We start from the raw sequence: 25,698 nt of genomic DNA on the forward strand, positions 1-25,698 counted from the left end.
GATAAGCTATTAAAAAAGAGAATATCCACAAGGTCTCAAAATATCACCACCTAGATTACTTATTAATTATAAAGGGGAAAAGGTTCCTTACAATGGGGCGGGCTGGCTGACTCCACCTCAGCCATGTTCTAATTAACAAAGCCAATAAGAGAACCGCCTGATGGCAGCTGCCGTCTGATGCGACTCCGTAAGAAAGACACCTCTTCGCCTACACTAGCCTTCTTGCCAAAAGTGCTGAACCTGAATCTAATCATGAGAAAACACTCAGACGAATCCAGAATGTAGTTTATTTCATGTGACAACTGATACAGACTTCCTCCCAAAAGGTCAATGTCACGAAAAATAAAGTGACTAAAGAGGATTAACAAACAAATACAATGTGTGAATCTTGATTGTCTCTTGTATTGGAATTTAGGAAAAAATAGGCCTATAAGACATTTTTGAGGTAATCAAAGAAATTTAAATATGGACTGTGTATTAGGTGATCCTACTGAATTAAGGTTAACTTTCTCAGGTTTATACTGGTGTTGGTTAAGCAGAAGAATGCTCGTACTCTTTGGAATAAATACTTTGGCATGCAAAGGAGAAATGTCATGACACCTACAACCTTCAAGTGATTCAGTAAAGAAGCCAAAACGTCACCAACTGGTGAATCAAGCTGAAGAGGATGAGCGTTAACTGTACTATCCTTTCAACTCCTCCGTAGATTTGAAATATTGTAAAATCAAAAAGTTGGGGAAGAAACATGAGTATGTAGGATAGTTTGAGGAGGAGATCAAATTGGTAACTGTTATTAAAGACTCTACCATTTTATTTTTGCTATATAAAAAATTATGCCACCTTATTAAAACAGCTAAACTTTGTCTGATGTGACAATGCCACCCCTAAGTGATAGGCACAGTAACTAAACCAAAGTCCTAGTAATAACTTTCAGTAGGCCTCAGTTGCTCTGTAAGAAATTAAACATATTAATCCACTCAACATTTACTGAGGGCTTGCTCTGCTCCAGCCACGGGGGACTGGGACCCTTAACACTTCTGCCCTCATGGCACTCAGTTACTGGGCAGGGGACCTGAATCAATTTTCTGAGTATGAACAGCGTCCCTCCATCAAATGTGTCAATACTTTGTGATGCATTTTGCTGTCGCTATTTGGATGAACCACAAAAAGAGGATTTTATGAAAGTGGTCAATGCTTCTATGTATATTCACTTTCCAAACCCAGAATTCCATTACTGTTTTGGAAAAATGTTAGCTGCTTTTCACATACTTCCAACAAGAAGATGTCATGCAAGCAGACAACTTTTTAAAGGTCAGCTGAAGAATCTGACAAAAACAATCCAAAATATATGAAAAATGAAATCATACTGGTAGGATCCTGGGCTTTTCTGCAATTCTAATTTATTTTGAAGGTACTATAATATACCTTAATTGGTATGTTGGTGTTCTGGGAACTGTACAAAGTATCCACTCTTAAATGAACTACTTGCCACTAACATTTTGCAAAATAAGCATTTTGATTTACAAACTGATTCCAGGCAATCAACTCTCCTGGTACAAAAACATATTGATTTTTTATAAATATATAGACAAACCTCTTCATCTTTAAGACAACTGAATACTAAAATTAGGTTAATATACTTTTAAATTCAAAAGGTAATGATGCAGGTTAGCTACTAAAAAGAATTACCATTTTTATAATGCACTTTTTCTAATACAAGTATTTATTATCTCTTTAGTTTATTATAAAATAGATTTATTAAATACTACCAAAACCTAAAGCTTACTAAACATTTGTTTTTCTAAATCACTTATTATCTCTTTAGTTTATTATAAAAGAGATTTCTCGAAAACCAAAAGCATACTAAACATAAATTTAGCTGATCTCTTCCAATAGTTGCAGATGTTCAAACACATTTGTTATATACTTAGAATAAATGTGTCAGACTGTCATGCAATAAAGGTACTTTTTAGAATCGTATGTCAATATACTGGTTAACAAACCAGTCAGCTTAACCATGCTCTACCCCACCTGACGAACTGTTGATTATTTGGGAATTTTCAACTTTATATGACTTTGGGAAGAGAGAAATTTTCCTCCGTATTGCTACAATTCCTAACAGTCTTCTGCACATCGCATACTAAATAAAACTGTTTTTTTTAACAAACAATGTGCTAGGCCCACCTTCATGCCAGCTTACCTTTCTATTCTCCTCGGCTCATTTCATTGGATGTGTTTTCAAAGAGATGGACAAAATATATAAATGATTTCAATTCTATTTGCCCACCGGATTGTTTTGCAGAAAAACTCATCAATTTTCTGTGCCGTTAGCAATGAAAGTATACTCATCTCACCACATTCGCCAAGCACTGTTGTCACTTATTTAGTTTGTGATGTTTAATTAGTTTTTGTGTATGTGTATGTGTGTGAGGCTATACATTTAGCCTTGTGAAAATATTTGAATGTAAACTATTTCCCTCTAACATTTTATCAGCAGGAATCCTTACAAGTTCTTATCGTATTCTTGTTCTTGACATTTTAAGTAATTTTATCCCACCAATTAAAATACTTTAAATTTACTTAAAATTGAAGAGTATACTCACTATTCCAATATCAAAATGATTTCGCTTGCATTTTCATAGACTTCATGAAGATTAATTACGTGGGGACAGGACTTGGCCAACTCAAGCACAGCAATCTCATGCAGAATCTCTGCTCGACAATCTTGTCCTCTTCTTCTCTTTTTCAGAAATTTTGCAGCATACTCTTGGCCAGTAGATTTTGATATACACTGTCTAACCACAGCAAATTTTCCTCTGGAAGAAAAAATGAGAACAACCAGTTTTAACTTTTCCATAAAAAATAGCATCATTATAACACAGATACTGTTATCCCTCCAACTTAAAGTCAATCCTTTCAAACAATCATTCCATTAGGAATTTATCTGTTCTCTCAACTGAATCAAATACTGCCCGTACTTTTCAAAATTTATAGTACTATCACTTAAAAATGAAAACGACAGGGGCTGGTCCCGTGGCCGAGTGGTTAAGTTCGCGCGCTCCGCTGCAGGCGGCCCAGTGTTTCGTTGGTTCCAATCCTGGGCGCGGACATGGCACTGCTCATCAAACCACGCTGAGGCAGCGTCCCACATGCCACAACTACAAGGACCCACAACAAAGAATATGCAACTATGTACCGGGGGGCTTTGGGGAGAAAAAGGAAAAAAATAAAATCTTAAAAAAAAAAAATGAAAACGACAAATGTAATAAAAGGATAAGACAGAATTCTATTTGTTCTTCACTATTAATATAACATGTTATCATTGTAGGAGATCTCTTTTGCATCCCGTCTCCATGGCATACTCTTGATATAAATTACTGTGTTTAAGTGTCACAACAGTCCTATACAGTAAACACTATTCTGTTTTGCAGACCCCAGAGAGGATATGTATCTTGGTCTATTTCCAAAGACCATACCCTTAACAGGGTATCACATTAACTCTCTAATCAAAATACCTTTTCTTCAAATACAAAAAATTACACTGAATGCGAAAATGGGTATTTGACATTTAATTTTATTAGTGTAATCACTTTGCCTTTCCAACACCACTTTTAACAAGCTTTGAAGCATTCTACCACAATTTGTCAGTTGTTTTACCAGTAAATCTTAGTATCATTCAGTAGTCTGTGAAGCCTGTGACAGCTATCAAAGGTATGTGTGTCCTATGGACAGTATCCAAAGATACTTTACAATCACCTAAGAAAAGTTACCAACAGTATGTACAAACACACCCATTACGGTCATGTTTACCATTTTAGGAGTAAGTATGTTTTTAGCTCTCTACAATAGAAGTGCTCAGCATCTCAGCCAAAATTTAAAGACACTGGCAAATATGTGTATTCTAAGACTATGGTCACCCAAAATCTAGTTTCCCAAAGAACTAAAGTTATTTTGAGTAAGACTATTTTAAGCAACAAATAAAAGCCATTGACTTCCTACCCAGAAAAATGTACACATGCCCTTAAATAGAAAGTATTACATACAATTCCAGAGGGTTTTCAAATTTCAAAGCCCATCCATAAATCTCCTAAGCCTGAGTCCAGGGTATCCAAAATTAAGAACCTTTATCCTTAGTCTCTAATTACTCTCTAGATACTAACAAATCAGGCATAAATAAAGGATCTTCAGAGAGTTAGTTTTGTTTCACAACTCCTCTTGCCCCAATTCCCCTTAGAATGTATTTCTAAGACAGCATATCAGGGGCTTAGCAAGGCAAACTATTTTTAATACACTTGGTGTTTGGAGCGAAGGTGAGGTAGGGGTGCGGGTGGGGGACAAAATAAATTTCTTGATTGTATTTCACTTGCCATTCTCTAGGACCAAGATGACAAAGATTCCTACTCTTTATTTCCCAAATTTCCTCCAAACTGGGGCCAAGGAAAAGCAGTGGAAACCAAGCTGAAAAAGTATAGCTCCTAATGCCAAAAACAAAGTGACCAAGCTATAATTTGACTCAGTTCCTATTGTGTATTAGTTAGCAAAGTAGAGATTTTATAATTACTGCAGTAATTAGGGCCCACAGGGTCCCTGCCCTCATGGGGCTTTTACTTAGTGGTGAACATTGACAAATAAATAATCACCAACGTCATGTGGTCGCCTTTGCTTCTGGTTGAGGAGTGCTATACTTGTTTAAGAAAGCCTCTGGAGAATGCCTGAAACATAAAAAGGGTTATTATTTAATTTTGTTCTTTGTTTCTGAGCAAATTCTGGTTTGTAGATACAATCATAAAATTACAGCAGAGCTAAATTGTCACAACAATATATCGATGCAACAAATTTGCATGCACAAACCTGATTCTTTGAAAAAAACTTTTCATTTATGATATGAGGATGTTTAATTTTAACTATAAGATTTTTCTCACTGTATGCAAAAGGAACACAAACGGATGCATTTCAATGAGCACACAAACAAGTCAATCGTTCCCTTAACTTTCTATTCAAACCACCCTGTCTTACAGATTTTAAACTGGATAAACTGAGTCAGACTAAGATTGAATGACTCATGAAAGGTCACATATGGAACTGGAGCGCCAAGAATTAAACTGTGGAACGTGCATTCCTAGTTTTCTCTTCTCACCACTACAAAACAATTTCTCCTTTGAAGATAAGTTTTTTTTAAGAAGTGCAACTCACTCACTTCTGCCCACTTAGATTGAGAAGCTAAGATCTGTCTAAAACAGAAAAGAAATTTTGAGCTTTATGAAGAAATTCACCTTGTAAAACTCAGGAAACACAAACCAGTTAGCCAAGAAAACTGTCCATCTGAAAAAAGATATAGTTTATAGCACTGGTTGTGACAATTTAGTTCTGCTGTAATTTTATGATTGTATCTACAAACCAGAATTTGCTCAGAAACAAAGAACAAAATTAAATAATAACCCTTTTTATGTTTCAGGCATTCTCCAGAGGCTTTCTTAAACAAGTATAGCACTCCTCAACCAGAAGCAAAGGCGACCACATGACGTTGGTGATTATTTATTTGTCAATGTTCACCACTAAGTAAAAGCCCCATGAGGGCAGGGACCCTGTGGGCCCTAATTACTGCAGTAATTATAAAATCTCCACTTTGCTAACTAATACACAATAGGAACTGAAGTGTCTGTTGAATGAATGCAAGGAATATGCACCTACTATGATATCATATATTGTGCTATTTTGCATGCTGTACTTAAAGCATTTATATTTTTTAAAGTTTATTTGAGATTCCAGTACAATTTTACATATATATTCACTTACATACTGTTAAATAAGGGAAACATTTTTACCATAATTATCAGATGAGTTATGAAAAAAAATTGTTTTCTATTCTCAAGTGCTAACTGTGGTTTAGAAGCCCAAAAATAATCTTTAATGCATAATGCTCCTATATCAAATTTAACAGAAGCATTTAAGAAAATTTAAAACCCTTAACAATATTACTTAATTCATATCCTAAAAAGGCAAAAGCTGCCTAGATTTCCCAGCAGTGAAAAGGTCTAGTAGTTACTGTTTTGCATTCTAGAACACACAATAAAATGTGAAAGGAGGGGGAGGGTAAGCCACAAAGGAAGCTGACGTTTATTTCTGCACCGGCCTCACCCTTCTAACCACAAGAAGTCCTATGAAACCTTGCCTCAGTGGGGGAGGGGTGGAAACAACTTACCCAACATGCTAAAAAACAGGAACAATGCAAAGTTTTTTGAGAATTGTCAAAAATGAACCGTTAACTTTTACATGTTTTCTCTTAGTTTGTGATAGGAAAATAAATTCCTACATCTTAACTAACTTAATTAACATCTTAAAATTAATTAGCAAACCAATTGATTCAGAAAGATAGCTTTGTAGTTCACTACATGCTAGAATTATATGTTTATATACTTCAAAATGTACAAGCCCCAGGAGAAACATGATTATGATGCTAATTTCCATTTGCAAAAGCATAGGATATTAAAATTGGTAACAATATTGAAAGAACTTAAAGTAAGTTCTTGGCAGACGAAAGGTCACGATTTCCAACTTATCAAGATTTACTAATCAGATATATCAATATTTACCATGTGGCTCATTAACCTTTATCAATTAAAAGAAAAATGCTAGGTCTCCTCATGAAGGTATTAGAAAATGGGATACCAGCGATCTGAATTTGTTTTAATCAGATTCTATCATGAGTTTTTGCTCTAAAATGTTAAAAAGTACAGCTGATTCAAGCTTATGATTGTTATTTACGATGCCACCTCATTTATAAAACAATTTAGAATTATTAATATTGTCCTCCTCAAAATTTAAGTTCTCCAAAGTCTTCAAAGAAAAAAAATATTTCATAGCCTTTCTAACTCCCATAATATCCCTTATTTTGCAAAGTTAATTTAATAAATGTGTGTACATTTACTCATCAAAATAGTTAACTCAGAAAAATAGAAAAGAATACTCTTTACTGTGTGTACTGTTCAAGGCTTTGCATATTCAACATCCTGCTCAAAGCAGTCTCCAAACATTTTTGTGACAGAAGGAAACTTGGAGATATTTAATCCACCCTCTCTTCTTTTGTTTTTGTTTTTTAAAGATTCGCACCTGAGCTAACAACTGTTGCCTATCTTTTTTTCTTCCCCCTTCTTCTTCTCCCCAAAGCCCACCAGTACATAGTTGTATATTCTAGTCGTGAGTGCCTCTGGTTGTGCACACTCTCTCATCTTAAAGAAAAGGAAATCATACAACTGAGTAGATTACACATCTTTAGATCTAGAGCAAAGACAGGTCAACTGCTTTTGAGCTTAGCCTGTTTTTACTAACATACCACATGATGCCATATGACACATATTGACATGGCTGTTGGGGAAAAGGGAAACTCCTAATGGAGTCTTCGGCGACCTCCATACAGCTTTGTGGTATTCTAGATGTAAGACAGGGACAACACTGCGTCCAGTCTAGAGCTCCTCATCTTAAGACTGACGAAGAAGAATACAAAGTGGTCCAGAAGAGGGTAACTGGGTCAAGGAAGGCTGTGTGGAAATCAGGTCATGTGGTGAGTGTTCAAGGAAACTGGCAACATTTAGCTACATGCAAAAGCTCTGAAGGGTTTTCAGATGTACATTATACGCAGCTACAAAAGGAGAACCGCGTCTTTTGGGTAAGTATTAGCAGAGTAGAAAACAGAACCTTCTGTGCCAAAGAGGCGCCCACAAAATGGAACAGATACATTCTGAGGTAGTGAGTTCCCCATCACTGAATCATGCAAATTGAGGCTTAACCAGCTCGTCAGGAACATTAGAGGAAAGACTGCTGCACTGCTTAAAAATTATATTAGAAGACCACTGACCAACAAAATCCTTCCAGGGCAAAGGGTCTGTGACCACCAACGTGAGACACAGGTAACAAAAAGAAAACTTACTCTTCCCTGTTACAATGCAAAGAAAAATAAAATGATAGATTTAGAACTAAACAATGTCATAAAAACATTCTGAAAGGTCTTTTAAATTATATCTTTTAACATACCATTAAAACACCCAAATATTTTGCACATAAAATTAAATAAACATTCCAGAATTATGAAATATGCTTTCACATCTAGGTCTTAGTCTGATGAAGTAGATATTACCAACCTTATTTTGCAAAAGGTCATCTGATGTCACATCCAACATCTGACCAGTGAAAAAGCCAGGACCTGCCTTTACCCCTAACATAAAAGACCACCGAGAACAGAATTACTGGTCACGGTTCAGTCAAGTTTTGTTTTCATATCGAGATTTTCAAAGATAAAAATCAATCATACTGTATTACTGTACATCTGTCAATACAAACACGGCCTTGGGTAAACCATTTTAACATAAGCCAAAACATTTGCCTCCAGAACTAAAATCAAACTGAAGATAGAAACTGACTGCCATCTTCCAACCCTTTGTTAGGTATCTTTCATTTAAAGCTCAAAAGATGCTAAACATATAACTTAAATAACTTGGCATATCTTTGGTTGCTTGCAGATATATTAAAACAGTAGTATTAAATGATCTCGTACCATCAGGTCACTCCATGGCCTTAAGAAAATTTGCACCTTGGTGAAGCCACAGCCGATTAGTATTAGTGCAAGCACAGGTTTTACTCATAGAATATGCATTCTTCGTCATATAGAATTAGACTATCAAATACGAGTCGATTCTTTTCATTTAGGAAAGAAGAGGAGAATTTCCCTATATATTGTTTTAGCCCAGCACAATATCCCAGGAATTTTTACAATTTTTTATTTAACAAAGACTTATATAGCACTCTACTAAATATTTTGCAAATACTAAGTAACTAATCCTGACAACAACGATATAAGACAGACACAATTATCTTCACCCCCACTTCTCTGACGGGGTAACTACAGCAGTAAGAGGGACACCTAGCACTTTAATGGAGGTCATGCAGCTTGGAGACGGCAGTGGTGCCCAGGTCTGGGCTCGGCCACTCTGCTCAGCTGCCGCTTCCCATGCACAGCCTCCACCAAGAAGCCCGGCCTCCTCTCAGGGCCTCTGAAGCTGCGTGGGATGTATCATCCAGGATCACTAACCCTCCACACATTTTGCTTCCAAGTCGTTAGGACGGGACCCTGTATAATAACAGCAGAGATGATGACTTCTCTGTCTCATCTTTGTTGTTAACAATCAAGTGAGTTTTATAGAACTATAGACACAGAAATCCAAAATGCCAATTTAAACAGCACACACATCACAAAGTTGCCTTACCTTCCTAGCTCTTTAGATGTGAGTGTATAAAAATTATTAAAGTTTTCCATTTTCATTGGGGTTTGAGGCATTGTCGTCAGCAAGCCTGAAATACTGCGGCAATCAAACCTTCTCCGCGACATGGCAGATGCCTCTAGATACGCTCCTCCAGCCACTTAGCTTTACCTATTTAAAAAGAGAGCAGACACAGGATATAACTTACATGCAATTAAGAAAAAAAAAAGATGTTATCTCAGACAGGATGTGCATTACATTATACACCTCCAAATATAGCTATAAGATACAACTTTCCTGTCTCCCCCAAAAAAGAAGATTTAAAGAGCACATTTTACCAAAAGGAAGGAAAACAGAAAGCACACACACACACTGGTATCACCTCTGCGGCACTTGAACCAGGCTACTGACTTCCTTTCACACTACTATAAAAATCCTGTAAGACCTCCCAAATTCTTAAAAAACAGTTACAATAAAATTTTAATACAAGTAATCATTCAATTTCATTTTTAAACTCTCACTCTCTAAAATTATATCTTCACATAACAAGATAATTTAACATAGCGAGGTAATGCTTACTCATTTTTAATTTAATTTTGCATGGCCAAACAAATTTGGTGGTGAATTCACATCTTGTGAGTTATATTACAGACATTTGAATGACTATAACAAATAGAACTTGCTTCACAGGCTGTGTATGTTTCAATACTAAATTCAGAGATTTTCCTAGATCTTAGCGTTGCTTTCTTGGGCAGAACCTAGCACAGAGCCTGCCCTGTACGAAGAGCTCTATGATTCTGCTGGATGACGGACAAACCACACACAGCTGCTTTCTGGAGTTCTGGTCTATGTCTGATGCTCTTGTCTATCTGGAACTTAGTGATATTTACATGTTTTTGGTTTTAACATCAAAACTACTATTTCGTATTAACAATTCAAATGGCAATAGCAGACCATATATTTCAAATTACTTCTGACTTTCTGCTATGCCTATCTAATAAAGATCCAGTTTCTTCCAGCACCCTCTTATAAGAACCCCCAAGACTTCTGTTCCTTCTCTGCCACATTTTTCCTCCACTTATTTCCTGCTTGACATGTACCGTTCTTTATCTTCCCAAGTTCAAATGCGAACTATATTCAACTTAGCAATAGGCAGTGTAATTAGACTTCAGTGTTATCAGTTTCTGTATTTTCTCAATTTTATTCTTATGTCAGCAAAATCTTTTTCTCCGAATCTCTTGTCTTTGGGGAATCAGAGCCTAACTAGTGTGGGGATACATCTCTAGCTGTCTAAGAGGAGCCGCGCAGTCTTCCGAAAATAACACTCAGACTGAATCACATCCGGTCTGAATCCCATTGATCCATCATAGCAGCTACGAGATCTTAACCAAATTATTTAACTTTGCTACTATTCTGGGCTGAACTGTGCCCCTCCCTCAAAACTCACGTGTTGAAGTCCTAACCCTCAGTACCTCAGACAGTGACCATATTTGGAGAGTGGCTTTAAAGAGATAAGTTAAAAATGAGGTCATTAGGGCACGCCTTAATCCAACAGAACTGGTGTCCTTACAGAAAGAGGAGAGCAGGACACAGAAACACACAGAGGGAAGAACATGTGAAGACACGGACAAGGCCATCTACAAGCCAAAGAGAAGGGCCTCGGAAGAAACTGACCCTGCCCACACCTTGACCGCAAACTTCTACTCCCCAGAATTGTGAGAAAATAAATTTCTGTTGTTTGAGTCACCGTTCTGCAGTACTTTGTTCTGGCCGCCCTAGCAAACTAACACTGCTACTAAAAAGAAAAGAAGGAAGCATTTCACATGTACAGGAAAGGATACAAATAACCTAACACTTGCTTTTTCAATCTTATTACTTTGCCGTATTTTGTTTAAATTAAAAATAAGTAAGACCTCACAGACACAGGTGAAGTCGGTCCCTTCATTCCACCCCAGTTTACATTCCCACCAGCCCTGAGTGGGAAGGCTTATCATTTTCTTGACAACATTTGCCCCATTCAGACTTTTAATTTTGGCTGCTCTAGTGTGACGAAGGTGAAATGGAATTTTGTGATTTACTTTGCATTTCTCTGATGACTAGAGAGGAAAGCTTCAATTCTGCTGCCTCTAAAGTACGGATGATGACAGAATCCAATTGCTGAGCTCTAAAAATTAAAATATGATGAACTCATGAGAATGACACTGGTAAAGTGCTAACCATGAGAGCCCATCGTGATTGTTCAATAAATATTGTTACTATTCTATACTCTCTATGCAGTACCCTGCCATTGCCGAGGAGCTGCACCCTGTTTCCATATACAAAACTCTCACCCCAAGTTAGCTTAGACTCAACTCTCAAAATTCTGCCTTTCTATTCTGTTTTGATGAACTATTTGTGTACTTTCTTAGTTCTGATGGAACTGAGTTTCACTGGTCGCTTATTCCTCTCTGAAAAATTAATACCAATTTCCATTCTCAATCTATTTTTTTTCAGGTCATCTTTGAGATTTTACAAATTTTTTTCTAAATTTAAAAGTCTATGACTATGCATCCTTATGATTGCATTTATGTTATACACGTATACACAGAAAGAAGGGATGTACCCGTATCTTGGAGACAAACTGGGCTATATTCCCAAACACTGTTCATCAATCAGGCCTTGGGAAACATCACAACAGTAATGTGTCAAACTCAATCACAGACACAGAGTACAGGTTCTTGAGTCTAAGATGTTCACCTCATCTAGATCCTAGAATCTAAGAAGTTGATCTTATGCTGTAATATACCATCAACAAAGTGATCTATTCATAAGAACTCTAAACAACTAAAATATATTTTATGAATAAGTATTCTCTGCGCTCAAGTTTCAAAAAGAGTCAATATGGTTCTTAGATGTAGTTGATTTATGTTCAATGAAGCAGGATGTACAACAGTGAAAAAAAATCAAAAACTTCTTGAATGAATGAACCCTGAAGTCCAACAATAGGGAAATGGTTAAATACACCTAAATAATAAGACATTATATACACAAAAATTGTGCTTTCAAAGAATATTTTTAATTCATTATATTAGTGAAAAAAGGAAGACAAAACTTTATGTACAGTATTATAAGTTTGTGGGAAAAATACGAAAGCAAATAGAAGACAGGACTGGAAAACAATGGCAAAACGTTAACATGGTTACCTCTAGGTAGTGGGATTATGGCAGTATTTATACTTTCCTGTGTTTAAATATCTACACTAAGCAGGTACTAATTTATTAATCGACAAAAATTAATAAATACCTTTGGGTAACACTAAGCAGGTACTAATTTATTAATCGACAAAAATTAATAAATACCTTTGGGTAAAAAAGATGGCTGTGAATATGGATGACTAGACTCTGAATGCAGAAACTTACCCATATGCAACAGCAAAACATCTCTCTTTACACATTGAGGGTTTACTTGCTTGGAAGTTCAAGAGCCATTATTGCTCAGGTTTTTAAGGCCTCAACATTTTCTCTGCATTTATATAGAGCAGATGGTGTTCATTAGCCAAATAATGTGTCAGTTCTTATGCAGAGACCATGTAAGCATTTAGAGTAAATACTAAGCAAGAATTAATGTCTTGTTTAAGGCTGCACAGAAAAAACAATTTAACAAATTCTGAATTAATGTTATAGTTATAATTCTATACTCTGAATAACAGTTTGTAACCTTAAGACAAATGTCTTTATTATGAGTTTCACTTGTGAAAATCCAGACTCATCCTGGGATTCCTCCAAAAAAAATTCAAAATGTGATATCCAAATATACTGATAAATATTAAGTTTTTAAATACATATTATTTAGTTATATTAGAAGGAAAAAGAGCTTAGCTTTTTTTTAAAACAAGAAGGACTGAAATGGATAACGGTAATATAAATAGGGACTTACTAATCAAATTACTTAATAGTATTTCCTAATACTGGACATTGACTTGTGTTTAATTTTTTACCCTAATAAATTTTCCTCCCCTCACATGTACTGTTGGTCAGCATAGGGATGAATGTACCACAGGTACTTGTATGACTATAAATGTAGCTGAAAATAGCACTGGGCAAGCAGCAGTTTCTTAAATACACATGAATACAAAAATCATCTTTCGAATTGTGACACATGTCACTGACTGCAAATGTGCTGGAACACAAGCCATATCTCAGAAAAGAGAAAGAGCACATTTATGAAGACTGACCCTTCAACTTATCTTATTGCTAATAGAGCTGTATTACAAACTGCTTTAGGCAACCATACAGCAGCCGGTGAGCGTATTTTTTCTTCTATTTACTGCACTTGAATCAACTGTCACAGCCTAATACTTTTCCATTTTCTCTCCTTTGGCCAGTTTTGCATACAGTGGAGCATGAATGTCACCTTTGTCCACCAAACCCTCCACAAAGCTCTGGCTGCCCTTCACAGAAGATTTAATCCTTGGCCACATGAAGGTTATCAGTCAGCTTTCTCTCTCCTGGCATCTTCCTAAGTTTCCCACCAAACTGTCTAACCCCAACATTAGTCCCAGACCTGTCCTTGTTTTCTACCACAGCTCACAGACTTCTAACTGATTCTAAATTACCAGGATGTCTCATCCCACTTGAAATTCATTTCCTAACACTTTACTAGGCTACACTAACGAAAAAAAAATCTTAAGGGACTTAGTAGGTAAATGTGTGTGTGTGGGTACACAACCACAGACACACTCAGGCACCAGAAACAGTAAGAGGGTATCAGAAGGCAGGGTACAACTAAGCAGTCTAGGGCCCAGTATGACGAGAAGTAATGGCATCTCAAACATGTTTTCAGAGATTGTTTTTCATTAACTCCCATTACAATAATTACAGTAAGAATTCAGATATGGGTCAGCGAAGGATGGACAGAAGGAAACGTTAGGCTTGATTTGGACTTTAATTTACTTGAAGGGAGAAAGCAAATGTGACGTGATCAAAAGTAAGACAAACAGCCCCTATAAACCTCTAACTAGCTCTATTTTAAACACATCCATCATAATATTCATTTCAAAGTTATCAAATAAAAATGTTTTATAAAAATAGAATATAACATATACAATAAATAAAAACATCTAGAGAATTAAATTGTCTGCTTTGATCCCCACAAGCGCAAGTCCTGACAGCATGACACACAAAAGCCCTGGAGACGGGTACACACCAGCTTCAGTTCCTGCCACCCTCCTGTCGACATTCTGCCTCTACATCTCTGCTATACTTCTCTCCTCAAACACCCTTTCTACCTTTCCTTAAATGGCTAACTCTTCTTATGCATCCTTTATGTCTCAACACAGAATGTCATCTCCCCCAGGAAGCTTTGCCTAAAACCCACAGGTTGGGTTAAATGCCTCTATGCTTCAAACGGGAGGACCCTTGACATACCTCTTTATCTCAACATGTAACACGTGGGACTGCAATTACATTTAGTGTCTAAAGGGCAGCAACCATTTACTTTTGTGACTAACCTTCCAACACTTGTCTGGCACCTGGCAGGAATTTAAAAAAAGTTTGATGAACTGAATGATAAGAATTATGAAATAAAGCAAGAAGAATTTTTAGGTACATCTCATATCTTTAAGGGTTTAGCAGAATAAGCTCCATCTTGAAATTACAGTATTAGAGCTGCAAATCTGCTAGTCTCTGCTTAATTCAGTATTTGGCTAAATAAAATAAGAAACATTTTAAATTGCTATTAGACAATTTCAATTCTAAACAGGATAGCCACGAAGTCGGGAAACATGGATAAAATTAGCTTATCAGATATCGTAATGTAATACCAATAGATCATTTTGTATTTACTTGTCTTTCCAGATTAGGTAGCCATCTGTTTTTATGTAAATTCCTACTTTAGCTAAGAACATCAACATTTTAAGTTACTTCAATCAGGAAATTCAGATACTTGTCCTGCCAAGAACTGATAAATCTATATCTTCACACAGTAAATATGAAAGGCAATGCAAAGTAAGACACGCAGGAAACAACTCCTTTCTACATCGCCATTTATAGCTACCAAACTTTCCCTAGGAAACAGAGGAATTGAAGATTTATTTATCTAGCATCCATCAAAATAAAGGAAGAACTTTCTGCTAGTGTGGCAGAACAATCCATTTTAAATGAGTCATTGATTAGAAGTAAAGGTACTGGTGTAGGGACCGAGATGAAGCTGATTTTCAATGTCAAGAAAGACACTGTATTCCTTATATGTATTCTACTAACAGGTTTTTTTTTAAATAAAGATTGAATAGAAAGTATAATTCAAGAATTTAATCCTTTGAAAAGCAGGAAAGGAAGCCAGCTGACTGCCTCTAGTCCAACCAGCCTAGCATAAACACTAGTACATGCCACCCAAGGGCTCAGGTCCCAGATACAGACCCTGGGCCTGCTTCTGCGCCACAACAGTAAGCGCTGTGCTGTCTCTTCTACCTTTAGAAGGAGAACTAAACCCTGTAATCGGGAACCAGGATATGGAGATGCTGGAAAACAGAAACATAGTCGGCCAAGAAACATATAGTGCCTGTCACTCATCAGATGGAAAATTAACTTTCTGTTGTAAAATACCGTACTGTTTACTTATATCATCATCACTGAAGTAGTGTTTATTCAGTAACTATTACAATACAAAATAGAATATGATCCTTTAAGGATTAAAGATGAAACTACCATCTCACCGTTAATATTAAAATTTTTAAATGCTTAAAGTATAACTACGCCCTCTTTTGGGGAAGAAGTTGCAAAGGGTCAGGGGTGCACTGAAATATGTTGCATATAATGTTAAAAGAAACTGGCTAGTTTAGATGCTTAAAATGGCATCGAAGTTCAAGGTTAAATGAATTTGGAAAAAAAGGATAAATAAATCAAAGAAATAAAAAATTTTTTAACAAAGTATGTCTTGAAAATTGCAACATTTATCACACCATATTTAGATAAAAACACGTGTTTCGGGGCCAGCCCGGTGGCATAGTGGTTGAGTTCACGCTCCACTTCAGTTGGCCCAGGGTTCACAGGTTTGGATCCTGGGCGGGGACCCAGCACCACTCTTCAAGCCCTGCTGTGGCGGCATCCCACACAAAATAGAGGAAGATTGGCACAGATGTTAGCTCAGCAACAATCTTCCTCAAGCAAAAAGAGGAAGATTGACAACAGATGTTAGCTCAGGGCCAAGCTTCCTCACAAAAAATAATATATATATATATGTGTGTGTTTGTAACTTAATTTATAAGTAATTTGTTAACTGAAATATTCAAAGAAATACCCTTTGATAATAGTCTGAGAATATAAACTATATAAAAATAAAGTCATTGAATTTTCTCATCAATATTGGGGAAAACTAAAGCAACTAAAACATTTAAAGTTTTCCCAAGTGGAAAGGAAGCACATAAATGACTGTTAATGTTTCTGACACAATCAATACCCGCAGGATGCAAAAGAATTCTTCAAAAAAACAAGAATCAATAAAAATCCTTTAAAAGCAGTAAATCTAGGAGTACTGTTCTCAGCTGCCAATTTTATATACAGGAAACATGCACTACACGATAATATACACGCAATTTTGAGACAATTTTAGGATTAAGTGAAAGTGTTAGCAATTGATTTCTTTGATACCTGAGTTTTAAATTGGGTTTCTAAGATTAAACCAGGGAAATTTTGAAAAGGAAGTTCTCTCCTAACAATTATCAAACAGTTTCAAAACAAAGCTTCTAAAATAATGTTTAAATGTTTACCTAACACCAGTAAAATGCTGTCAATGTGAGCTTAAAAATAAAATTTGTGATTAGAAAAATGCCATTAAAATGCCCGTGTCTTGTTCAGATTTCTTATTAATGTGCTGACACAGTGACCAATTAGTCAAGTCCCGACTTTCCTAAAACTGATTCTATCTTAACCAAGCCGTAACTCACTATTCAGCGAGCCCAAGAGAAACCACAAGCATCCTGTCCCACACAAAAAAGAAAGGCCTTCAAGTTATACACAAATTTTACTTAGAAAACTTAAATATATTGCCATGTAAATATATTTCACTTCAATTTTAGATCCATAATTTAGAAAAATAATCTAAAATGCATGAGATGTATCTCAAAAATAAAGCAGCTATTAATAACAACTTCCATTCTCAAAATACTGGAGAAATTTTAAAAAACTGAACATCTGCTCAGAGGAGGAAGGGGAAAGAAGAGAGCTCTTAAACTAGCTCATTGCTCCTAAGGACCAGCTTTTTCAAAAATAAACAATTCAATGGGCATGTGGTTTAATAGTTATAAAACAAACACTTTAGAAGGTGAAAACTATTTTCTGAACGGTTCACTCTAAAACTACAAAACGGTGTATCAATGAGAAAGTAGGCTTATCATCTTTTCCTTTTAATAAAATTGTGCTCCTGGGCTCAAAACGCCGGGTTGCAGACACTGCCACCTGCCCGGTCCTCTCTGTAGACCACGCTGTCTCAGGGCACATTCTCCAAGACTTGAGGACTTAAAGGGGCCACACCACGGCAAACATCACCGCGAGGTTCAGCACATCACTGGTACCACAGATGCAAACACTACGTCGGGGAAACAATCAGTGAATGTGATACAAACACCCAGTATTATTGAAATTTGATCAGTATGTGGCTGGATTTTTAAAATCTATTTCTTTTTCTTAATTTCAATTTGCAAATTACCGTCGGAACGCCTTCAGTCCCATCACAAAGGAAAAACTACTATCAGCTAGCTACCAGCTGCCATAAAGTCTCAACTTTGTCTCTTCTTATCCCTCTAAGGGAATTCAAATGAAGCGCTTTTCCCTACATAAAACAGAAAGCTGAGTAAATGTCAAAATCGTAGCCATCAACTACTGCAGTCGTAGAGTTTGAGGATGGGCCGCGTACACTTAAGTGGTTTACACAGCGTCAAAATAAAATCAGATCACCGAAAATCACTGAAACAACTGCAACTGGTCTTCTCTATTCACTGACTTGAAAAACTGTTCACGAGCAGGAACTGAAAATGCCCCAGAGGATGAGCACAAACTTCAGACGCCAAGCAGCAGAGTGAGCAGGACGCGTCCACGAGTCCAGATGTGTACACGACCTGTGCCCACACCACAGCTGTGAACTCGGGAGGGACACGACCGACCACGTCGACGCGACGTGCAAGGGACGCGAGGGAGCCGGTCGCGAGGGGGGCCCGGCGGGACGCGAGCCGGGGAGAGCCCGGGCCGGCCGGGCGACAGCGCGCAGACACACAGACACTCACTGACACACAGACACGCTCTCCGGGCGGAGAGGGGTGTCGGGAGGACCACCGGCCGCCCCCCGCGCTGAACCCGAGGAAACCAGGGGAGCAGGACTCCAGCCGCAATGCGGCTAGGGGGCCGGAGCATTCGGCCATTCGAGGGGCGGCAGAGTCCCAGCCCATCTCCGCCAGCCCGGGGGTCCCAGGGAACCCTGGATCCGCCCACCCCGCCTGATCCCTCCTCGGGACCCCTCCCACATTCGGGGGGTCTCTGCACCCAGGGGAAAGGGGGCTGGCTCAGGGGTTCGGAGTCGCAGCCCGAGCCCACCCGCCAGCCGCGGCAGGCCCGCGGACGCGCGGCGGCAGACACTGACCGCTCGGGCCGCAGCAGGCTCCCTCGGGGCTGCCCCTCCAGGGGGCTCCCGTCCCGCCCCACGCCGCTGGCCGCCCCGGGACGCGTTCTCCAGCTCCGGCCCGGGGAGGCGCCGGGGAGCTCCGGGCGTGGCAGGACCCACTTTTACTCTTCCGGACAACGGCCAACAGGGGCGACCTGACCCCCTGGGAGGTGGCTCTCGGGGACGGCAGCGCGGACGACAACCGGAGCTTACAGTTGAGGTTTGAAAACTGCAGCCGCGTCGCGGGGCAGGGCTGGGCGCTGGGACCCGGCCCCTCCGCCGCGACAGCCAATCGGAGCGCGCGCGGAGGGCGGGGCTGTCACGTGACGGGCGGGGCGGGGCGCCGGCCGGCGGCGCGTGCTGCGGGGCGGGGCCCCGGCGGCGAGAGGGTGTGGCCGCGCCGGCCGGCCGGGGCGGGGCGGAGCTGCGGAGCAGGTGGGGCGCCCGGGTAATTGCGGCGAGGCCGGGGTGTGGCGGCGGCGCTGCGCTGTGAGGGTGCCTGGGTGCACCCCTTCCCCCTCGGAGTGCTCAGTCCGTCTGCAGGTGTGAATATCCGCAGACTGGGGAGAGGGAAGAAGTCAAGTTAGTCCCATCTGCTTCCGACTCGTCCCCAAACTCCTGTGCCTACCAAAAACCTGTTTTCTGACTCTTCCGGGTCATCTTCCTTATAACCTGAACTCACCCGGCAGGTGTAGAGCCCGGTTTGCTACAGCTTGGCAAAGTTAACCTCGCCTGGGGATTTGCGGAGCCCGGGCCTCACCGCTGAAGCCCGCTCCAGCGAATTGAGTCCTGAGGCATGACTTAAGGCGGTGTAAGGAGAGTCCCAACAGGGTGAATTGCTGATTTTGCATATAGAGTGCTAAGGGAAAAGGTGAGAGCCCCCAGCAGACTACTCAGGATCTGTTATCCCTTGAAGAAAATTAAAAAGTTGAAAGTTCTGTGCGTCACAATTGAGTTTTTGTTTTCTTTAATCTAGGAGTGGTTGCAGAGTATATTTACAATAATTGTAGAAGACTGTGGGAAAATATATTGGGAGGGGAATCGCTCTTTCAAAAGATTTTAACACTAAGTCAGCATCTAAAGTGGACGTTTTCTTGTTCTGTCTCCCAGTAAGCCAAGCAAATTCCCATCAAGCCATCCGTTTGCTCTTCCATGCTGTATTTTTCCCAAGATAAAAGCGTAAAATGCCTCACAGTCATTTAATGAAGTCTGCTGCTTGTTACTTAACTGATTCATCCCAGTTTAATATGTCACAGCCTGGTCACTTGGAAAATATGGCTTCCATCTATCTACTTTCTTGTTAGTAGCAATTGCACTGACTAGAGAAGCCTAAAGTTAGGATGGAAACCAAAGAAAAAACGGACTTTTCAACTATGATTATCTAAGAGCCCACAAGCCAATGAGACTGTTGCCAGCTTCTGCTTTATGAACTCCAGGGCAGCAGCCCAGAGGTCTCAGCACCAGCACCGGAACCAGTCACCTCTAGGGATCGCAGGACTGCATCACGCGGTGATTTTTGGTGTGTGTGTGTGAAACTCTGGGCCTCCTCAGTTCCAACATTTGAACAATCGCCAGCTCTGACCAATCTCCTCACACTCAGTCTGCCTTCCCCTCTGTCATTAACGTGGTCCCACATCACTTCACACCTAGATACAGACCTTTCTTTCTCCATCACAGCTTTAAACTAACCTTCCTTGTGGTCACAAGCCCTTTGCTCTAACCAGGCAGCCTGCTAGGGATCTTTTCATGTCTTGCATTTTCCTGTCTCTGCCCTGGCTCCAGTTTTTCACCATCCTCCTCATCAATTTCCAACTCTAAGAAGGTTACCCTCCCAGAAATCAGAAATCTTTGCTGACTTCTACTTTCCACTCCGGGCCTGATCACCTCTTTGCCCTATGTTCCTAGGTGCGGGGCTCACTTGTACTTGTTCTGGGTGTTTCTCTTATGACCCTAAATAGGTTGTTAACTTTGGTGCCTAATGTCAGATTTGCCAGCTAGGATTTAGCACACTATCCCAAGGACATTCTGCTACACTTCCTTGGTCTCAGGCACGTGGTTCAAGTAACAAGCAGTTCCTGGTGCTGAGGAGCAGACTGTACCATCTGTGGCCTTGCAGTAAAATTCAGGAGTCGACATGTCCCTCCATCCTACCTCATTTACCTAAAGTCATTCATAGCCATGTCAAAGGTTCGGGTTCTTGCTCTCATTCCCTTGAGTAGGAAACCCCCATGTGACCTAATGGTCTTTCTGTCATCGTTGCCTCTGACCATGCAGTTCATTAAGTTGATCCTTGCACGCCACATACTGACCAGGGGTGGTGGTGGTTATGGGCTGATTGTGTCCCTGCCAAATTCATGTGTTGAATCCCACCCCCCAGCACCTCAGAATGTAACTGTATTTGGAGATAGGGCCTTTAAAGAGATATTTAAGGTAAAATGAGATTATACAGGTGGTCCCTAATCCAAGATGAAGAGATTATACCATCAACACAATGAAAAGGCAACCTACGGAATGGGAGAAGATACTTGCAAGTCATACATCTGACAAGGAATCAACATCCAAAATATATAAAGAACTCATACAATTCAATAGCAAAAAACCCAAACAATCCAATTAAAAAGTCGGCAGAGGGTGAATCTTCCTCAGCATTAAAAAAAAGGAGGCAGACGCTATGAATAGACATTTTTCTGAAGAAGACATACAGACGGCAAGGCAAACAAGTACTTGAAAAGATGCTCAGCATCTTTAATCATCAGGGAAATGCAAATCAAAACCTCAATGAGATATCACCCGTTAGAATAGCTGTTATCAAAAAGGCAAGAAATAGCAAGTGTTGGTGAGGATGTGGAGAAACGAGAACACTTGTGCACTGTTGGTGGGAAAGTAAATTGGTGCAGCCATAGGAAAACAGTATGAAGGTTCCTCAAAAAATTAAAAATAAAACTACCATATGATCCAGTAATTCCACTTCTGGGTATTTATCTGAAAAAAATTAAAACACTAACTTAAAAAGATATATGCATCCTCGTGTTCACTGCAGTATTATATTTACAATAGTCAAGAGAGGGAAACAACCTAAGTGTCCACTGATGGATGAATGGAAAAAGAAGATGTGGTATACATATACAATGGAATATTATTCAGCCATAAAAAAAGAAATCTTGCCATTTGCAACAACACGGATGGACCTCGAGGGCATTATGTTAAGTGAAATAAGCCAGACAGAGAAAGACAAATACCATATGATCTCACCTACATGTGGAATTAAAAATGAACAAGACAAAAAACCAAGTTCATAGATACAGAGAATAATTGATGGTTGGCAGAAGTGGGGATTGGGGGGAGAAATGAGTGAAGGGGGTCAAAAGGTACAAACCTCCACTTACAAAATAAATAAGTCATGGGGATGTAATGCACAGCATTACGTGAACAGGTGGCTATAGTTAATACTGTATTGCGTATTTGAAAGTTGCTAAGAGAGCAGATCTTAAAACTTATTAGAAAAAGAAGTTTCTTATCTATGTAAGCTGATGGATGTTAAATGGACTTATTTTGGTGATTATTTCACAATGTATACAAATATCAAATCATTATGTTGTACATCTAAAACTAATGTTATATGTCAAGCATACCTCAATTGAAAAAATAGTTTAAAAAAAAGAGACTACAACACAGACTGAGGGACGACCATGTGAGGACACAGTGACAAGGCAGTCATCTGCAAGCCAAGGAGAAAGGGCACAGAAGAAGCTAAACCTGCTGACTCGTGATTTTGAACTTCTAGCCTCCTGAACTGTGAGGAAATAAATTTCTGTTGTTTAAGCCCCACAGTCTGTGGTATTTGTAATGGCAGCCCTAGCAGACTCATCCTGTGGTCCTCCTGGATAACACCAAGTGAATCCCCATATGTGATCAGGGATGGGGGTCCTTTCTGATCATGCCTTGATATTCACCCCATTCTGTCCATGGAAGTGCCCCTCTCATCTCACCGGGTTCGTCACCACATGCTGGCCACACACTGACCAGGGAAGGTGATCCTCCCTGACTGCACCTTTACTCCCTACAGTTGCAGAGAAGGAGGGTGGAATTTTATACAGAGAAGAAGGACCCAAATGCAAAACTCCTGCCATTGACACACCCTCCTTCTGAAGAAAGCATTACCAGTTTTTTGTGTCAAGACCCTACAGTTCAATCCATGTGGAAAGAGCAAAAGAAGCACTACTGCCTGTCTCCCACTGAACAAGCCAGAAATTTGTGGCCAGGCTAAAGGCAACCAGACACAGGGGGCCAATAGCTTCTGAAGGGACTTGGCTCAAACCTCTACCCAACAGGGGGACTCATGTTGAACGGAGACAAGCTAGTCCAAATAGATCCCCTCTCTGGAGGCAGGCATGCTGGTGTACTCAGATGGGTAAGTCACAGTGTATTTATCCATGGTGCCTACAGCCATGTCCCAATTTTGGAAGCATTGGGGACCACAGAGACCTTGCATTCCCTGGCTTTCTTATAACAAACCTGGTAAGCAAACGTAATCGGGGCAAGTCTTTCCTGATGAGCGCAATGACTCAGATTGGTATAGGTGTCTTCCTTAAACAGGGACATAATTCTTTCCCCCGAAGCACCCACGGTTAACTAGGATCTAGATTGCCCATCAAATCACCCACCACAGTTTATAGACTATAAACTTCCAGAACCATCCAAAAGAAATGTCATGCAAACCACATACATCATTTTAAATGTTCTAGTAGTCACATTAAAAAAGTCAAAACAGGTGGAATTCATTTTAAAAGTATATTTTACTTAACCCAATATATCCAAAATATTGTCATTTCAACATGTAATCAACATAGAAAATTATTAATGAGACATTTTACATCCTTTTTTCATATTGTCTTTAATCAAGTATATTGTACATTTACAGCACATCCCAATTCAGATGCTAAATTTTCATTGGAAACGGTTGATCCACCTTAGATTGCACAAAATTTACCATTGTCAAAAGAAGATTCACATCCCTACGTTTTTACAAACATAAAAGTTTCAATAACTGAATATAATATCACTTTCTTAACTTAAATTTAAATAAAATGAAATACAATTATAATTTAGTCATGCCAGCCACATTTCAAGGGCTCCAGAGCCACACGTGATGGGTGGCTACTGTATTGGACCGCACAGATCCAAAGGGCTAGAAATGTGCCTTCTAATTGCTTCTAAACCTCAAATTGTTTAATGCAGCACTAGATACAATGTACATTCTCAATAAATCATAGCATCAGAGCAGTTTGGAACTTCAAAAATCCTTAAGGTTTGGTGGCTCAATTCCCTTGTTTTACAAAGGAGAAAACCTGGAATGAGAGAAGTCAAGGTACTTGCAGAAGATCACGCAACTGAGCCGTGGGTGCATATCTGGACAGAATTTACGTTGCCTGATTCTTAATCCTGAGGTCTTTTCACCTCATTATGTCAGACATACTTCAGGAAAAAAATGATTTTTAAATTTATTTGAATAACCACTTGAATGATATGGGCAAAGGAAAGCATACTTATATCCTAGTTGCGTTTGCATAACCTGATAAAGACAGTGCATCCTAGAATACTGAAGGTCTCCTTCCACTGTGGTTTGGGGTCTGTCAGTCCCTCTTACCTCGGCCTGTCACTCCTTCCTCTCTTTGGAGATGCCCCAATGCACCTCCATCTCCCGCAGCCCCAGAGCATCCGGCCACATTTTTCCGTCTAAGCTGTCCTTTCCAGCTGTCTAACACAATTTGTTTAAGGTTGTGCTTCAGAGAATCCTTTATATTTGCAAATCAAAGTATTCAGTAGAAACTGCAGCAAAGTGGAAGAGCTGCTGCGAACACGGAGCCCCGAGGTGCTGCCTCGTGAGAGCTGTGAGGCAGATGGGGAGGATGTGTGTGTGGTTAAGTGTGCGGCAGCAGACAGACCTGCATTCAAGTTCCAGTTTTGCTCCGTCCTAGCTGTGTGACTTTGGGCACTCCTCAGTTTCCTTATCTGTAAAATGAGGGTAATAATAATAGCTACCTCTGTGAGATTTAAATGTGATAGTGCATACGGAGCACAGTGTCTGATGAGAGTAAGCCCTTGGTTGTACAAGCTGTTGTGATTTTCCCATGGTCTGCAGGCTCCCTGAGGAGGACTGTATATGTCTGGCTCATTCCTGCATCTTGTGATGAGCAAAATGCTTTAGCCATAATAGGTCCTAAGTGAATATTTGTCAAATGACTTTCTAAGATACTTATGATTTCCCTCAAATCTTATGATCGATGCTAGAGAGACGAGTGGGAAAAAATGTGAAGTCACTGGCAGGGGAAAGGGAGAGGAGGTGGCTGCTTCCCCATTCAGAATCTACCTGGTGGAGGCACTCAGGTTCAAAATGAAGCTGTAAAGTCAACAAAATGGTGACGTCCAGGGCTTTGGGTGATAAAGAAATTAGAGTCACTAGTGTTTAAAGGGAAGTAGATATTGAGTAGAAGGAAGAAATAAACATGGAGTATAAAATTGTCATTTATTTGATTTGAGTAGATAAATGTCTACTAGTTCTCCCCAACAAATCTCCTCCTTTTTCACTTTCCTAAGAAACTTTCTCTACAAGCATCTGCATACTCCATGAATCATGACCTGGTGTCATATTCCACAGAGCACATGGCAGGTAAGAAATAGTCAAGCTTCCAGGAACCCTTGACTAAGTAAGTCTTCTTACAACAGGCAGTAACAGGTATAGATAAGGCAGAGATAACTTTTAACCCCTACCAACTCCCTTCTTGGGAGTGAACTTTGCCTTAAATGCCTTAAG

General features: G+C 39.5%; 1 protein-coding gene across 2 annotated transcripts in view; it reads right to left on the minus strand.

Moving 5' to 3' along the window:
* STK17B (serine/threonine kinase 17b) overlaps positions 1 to 19,183 on the minus strand; it is a 36,741-nt gene extending 17,558 nt beyond the window's left edge. The window contains exons 1-3 of one of the 2 annotated variants that reach the window (XM_023621972.2): positions 19,005 to 19,183; positions 9,261 to 9,425; positions 2,604 to 2,816 (exon numbers count right to left, since the gene is read on the minus strand). In XM_023621972.2, the coding sequence (XP_023477740.1) occupies positions 2,604 to 2,816; positions 9,261 to 9,382 (335 nt within the window). In that variant the 5' untranslated portion in view covers positions 9,383 to 9,425; positions 19,005 to 19,183. 2 annotated transcript variants of the gene reach the window in all.
* Positions 19,184 to 25,698: the final 6,515 nt, after the last annotated feature.

This window comes from Equus caballus, chromosome 18 (genome assembly GCF_041296265.1).
Source record: "Equus caballus isolate H_3958 breed thoroughbred chromosome 18, TB-T2T, whole genome shotgun sequence".
Classification (NCBI taxonomy): domain Eukaryota; kingdom Metazoa; phylum Chordata; class Mammalia; order Perissodactyla; family Equidae; genus Equus; species Equus caballus.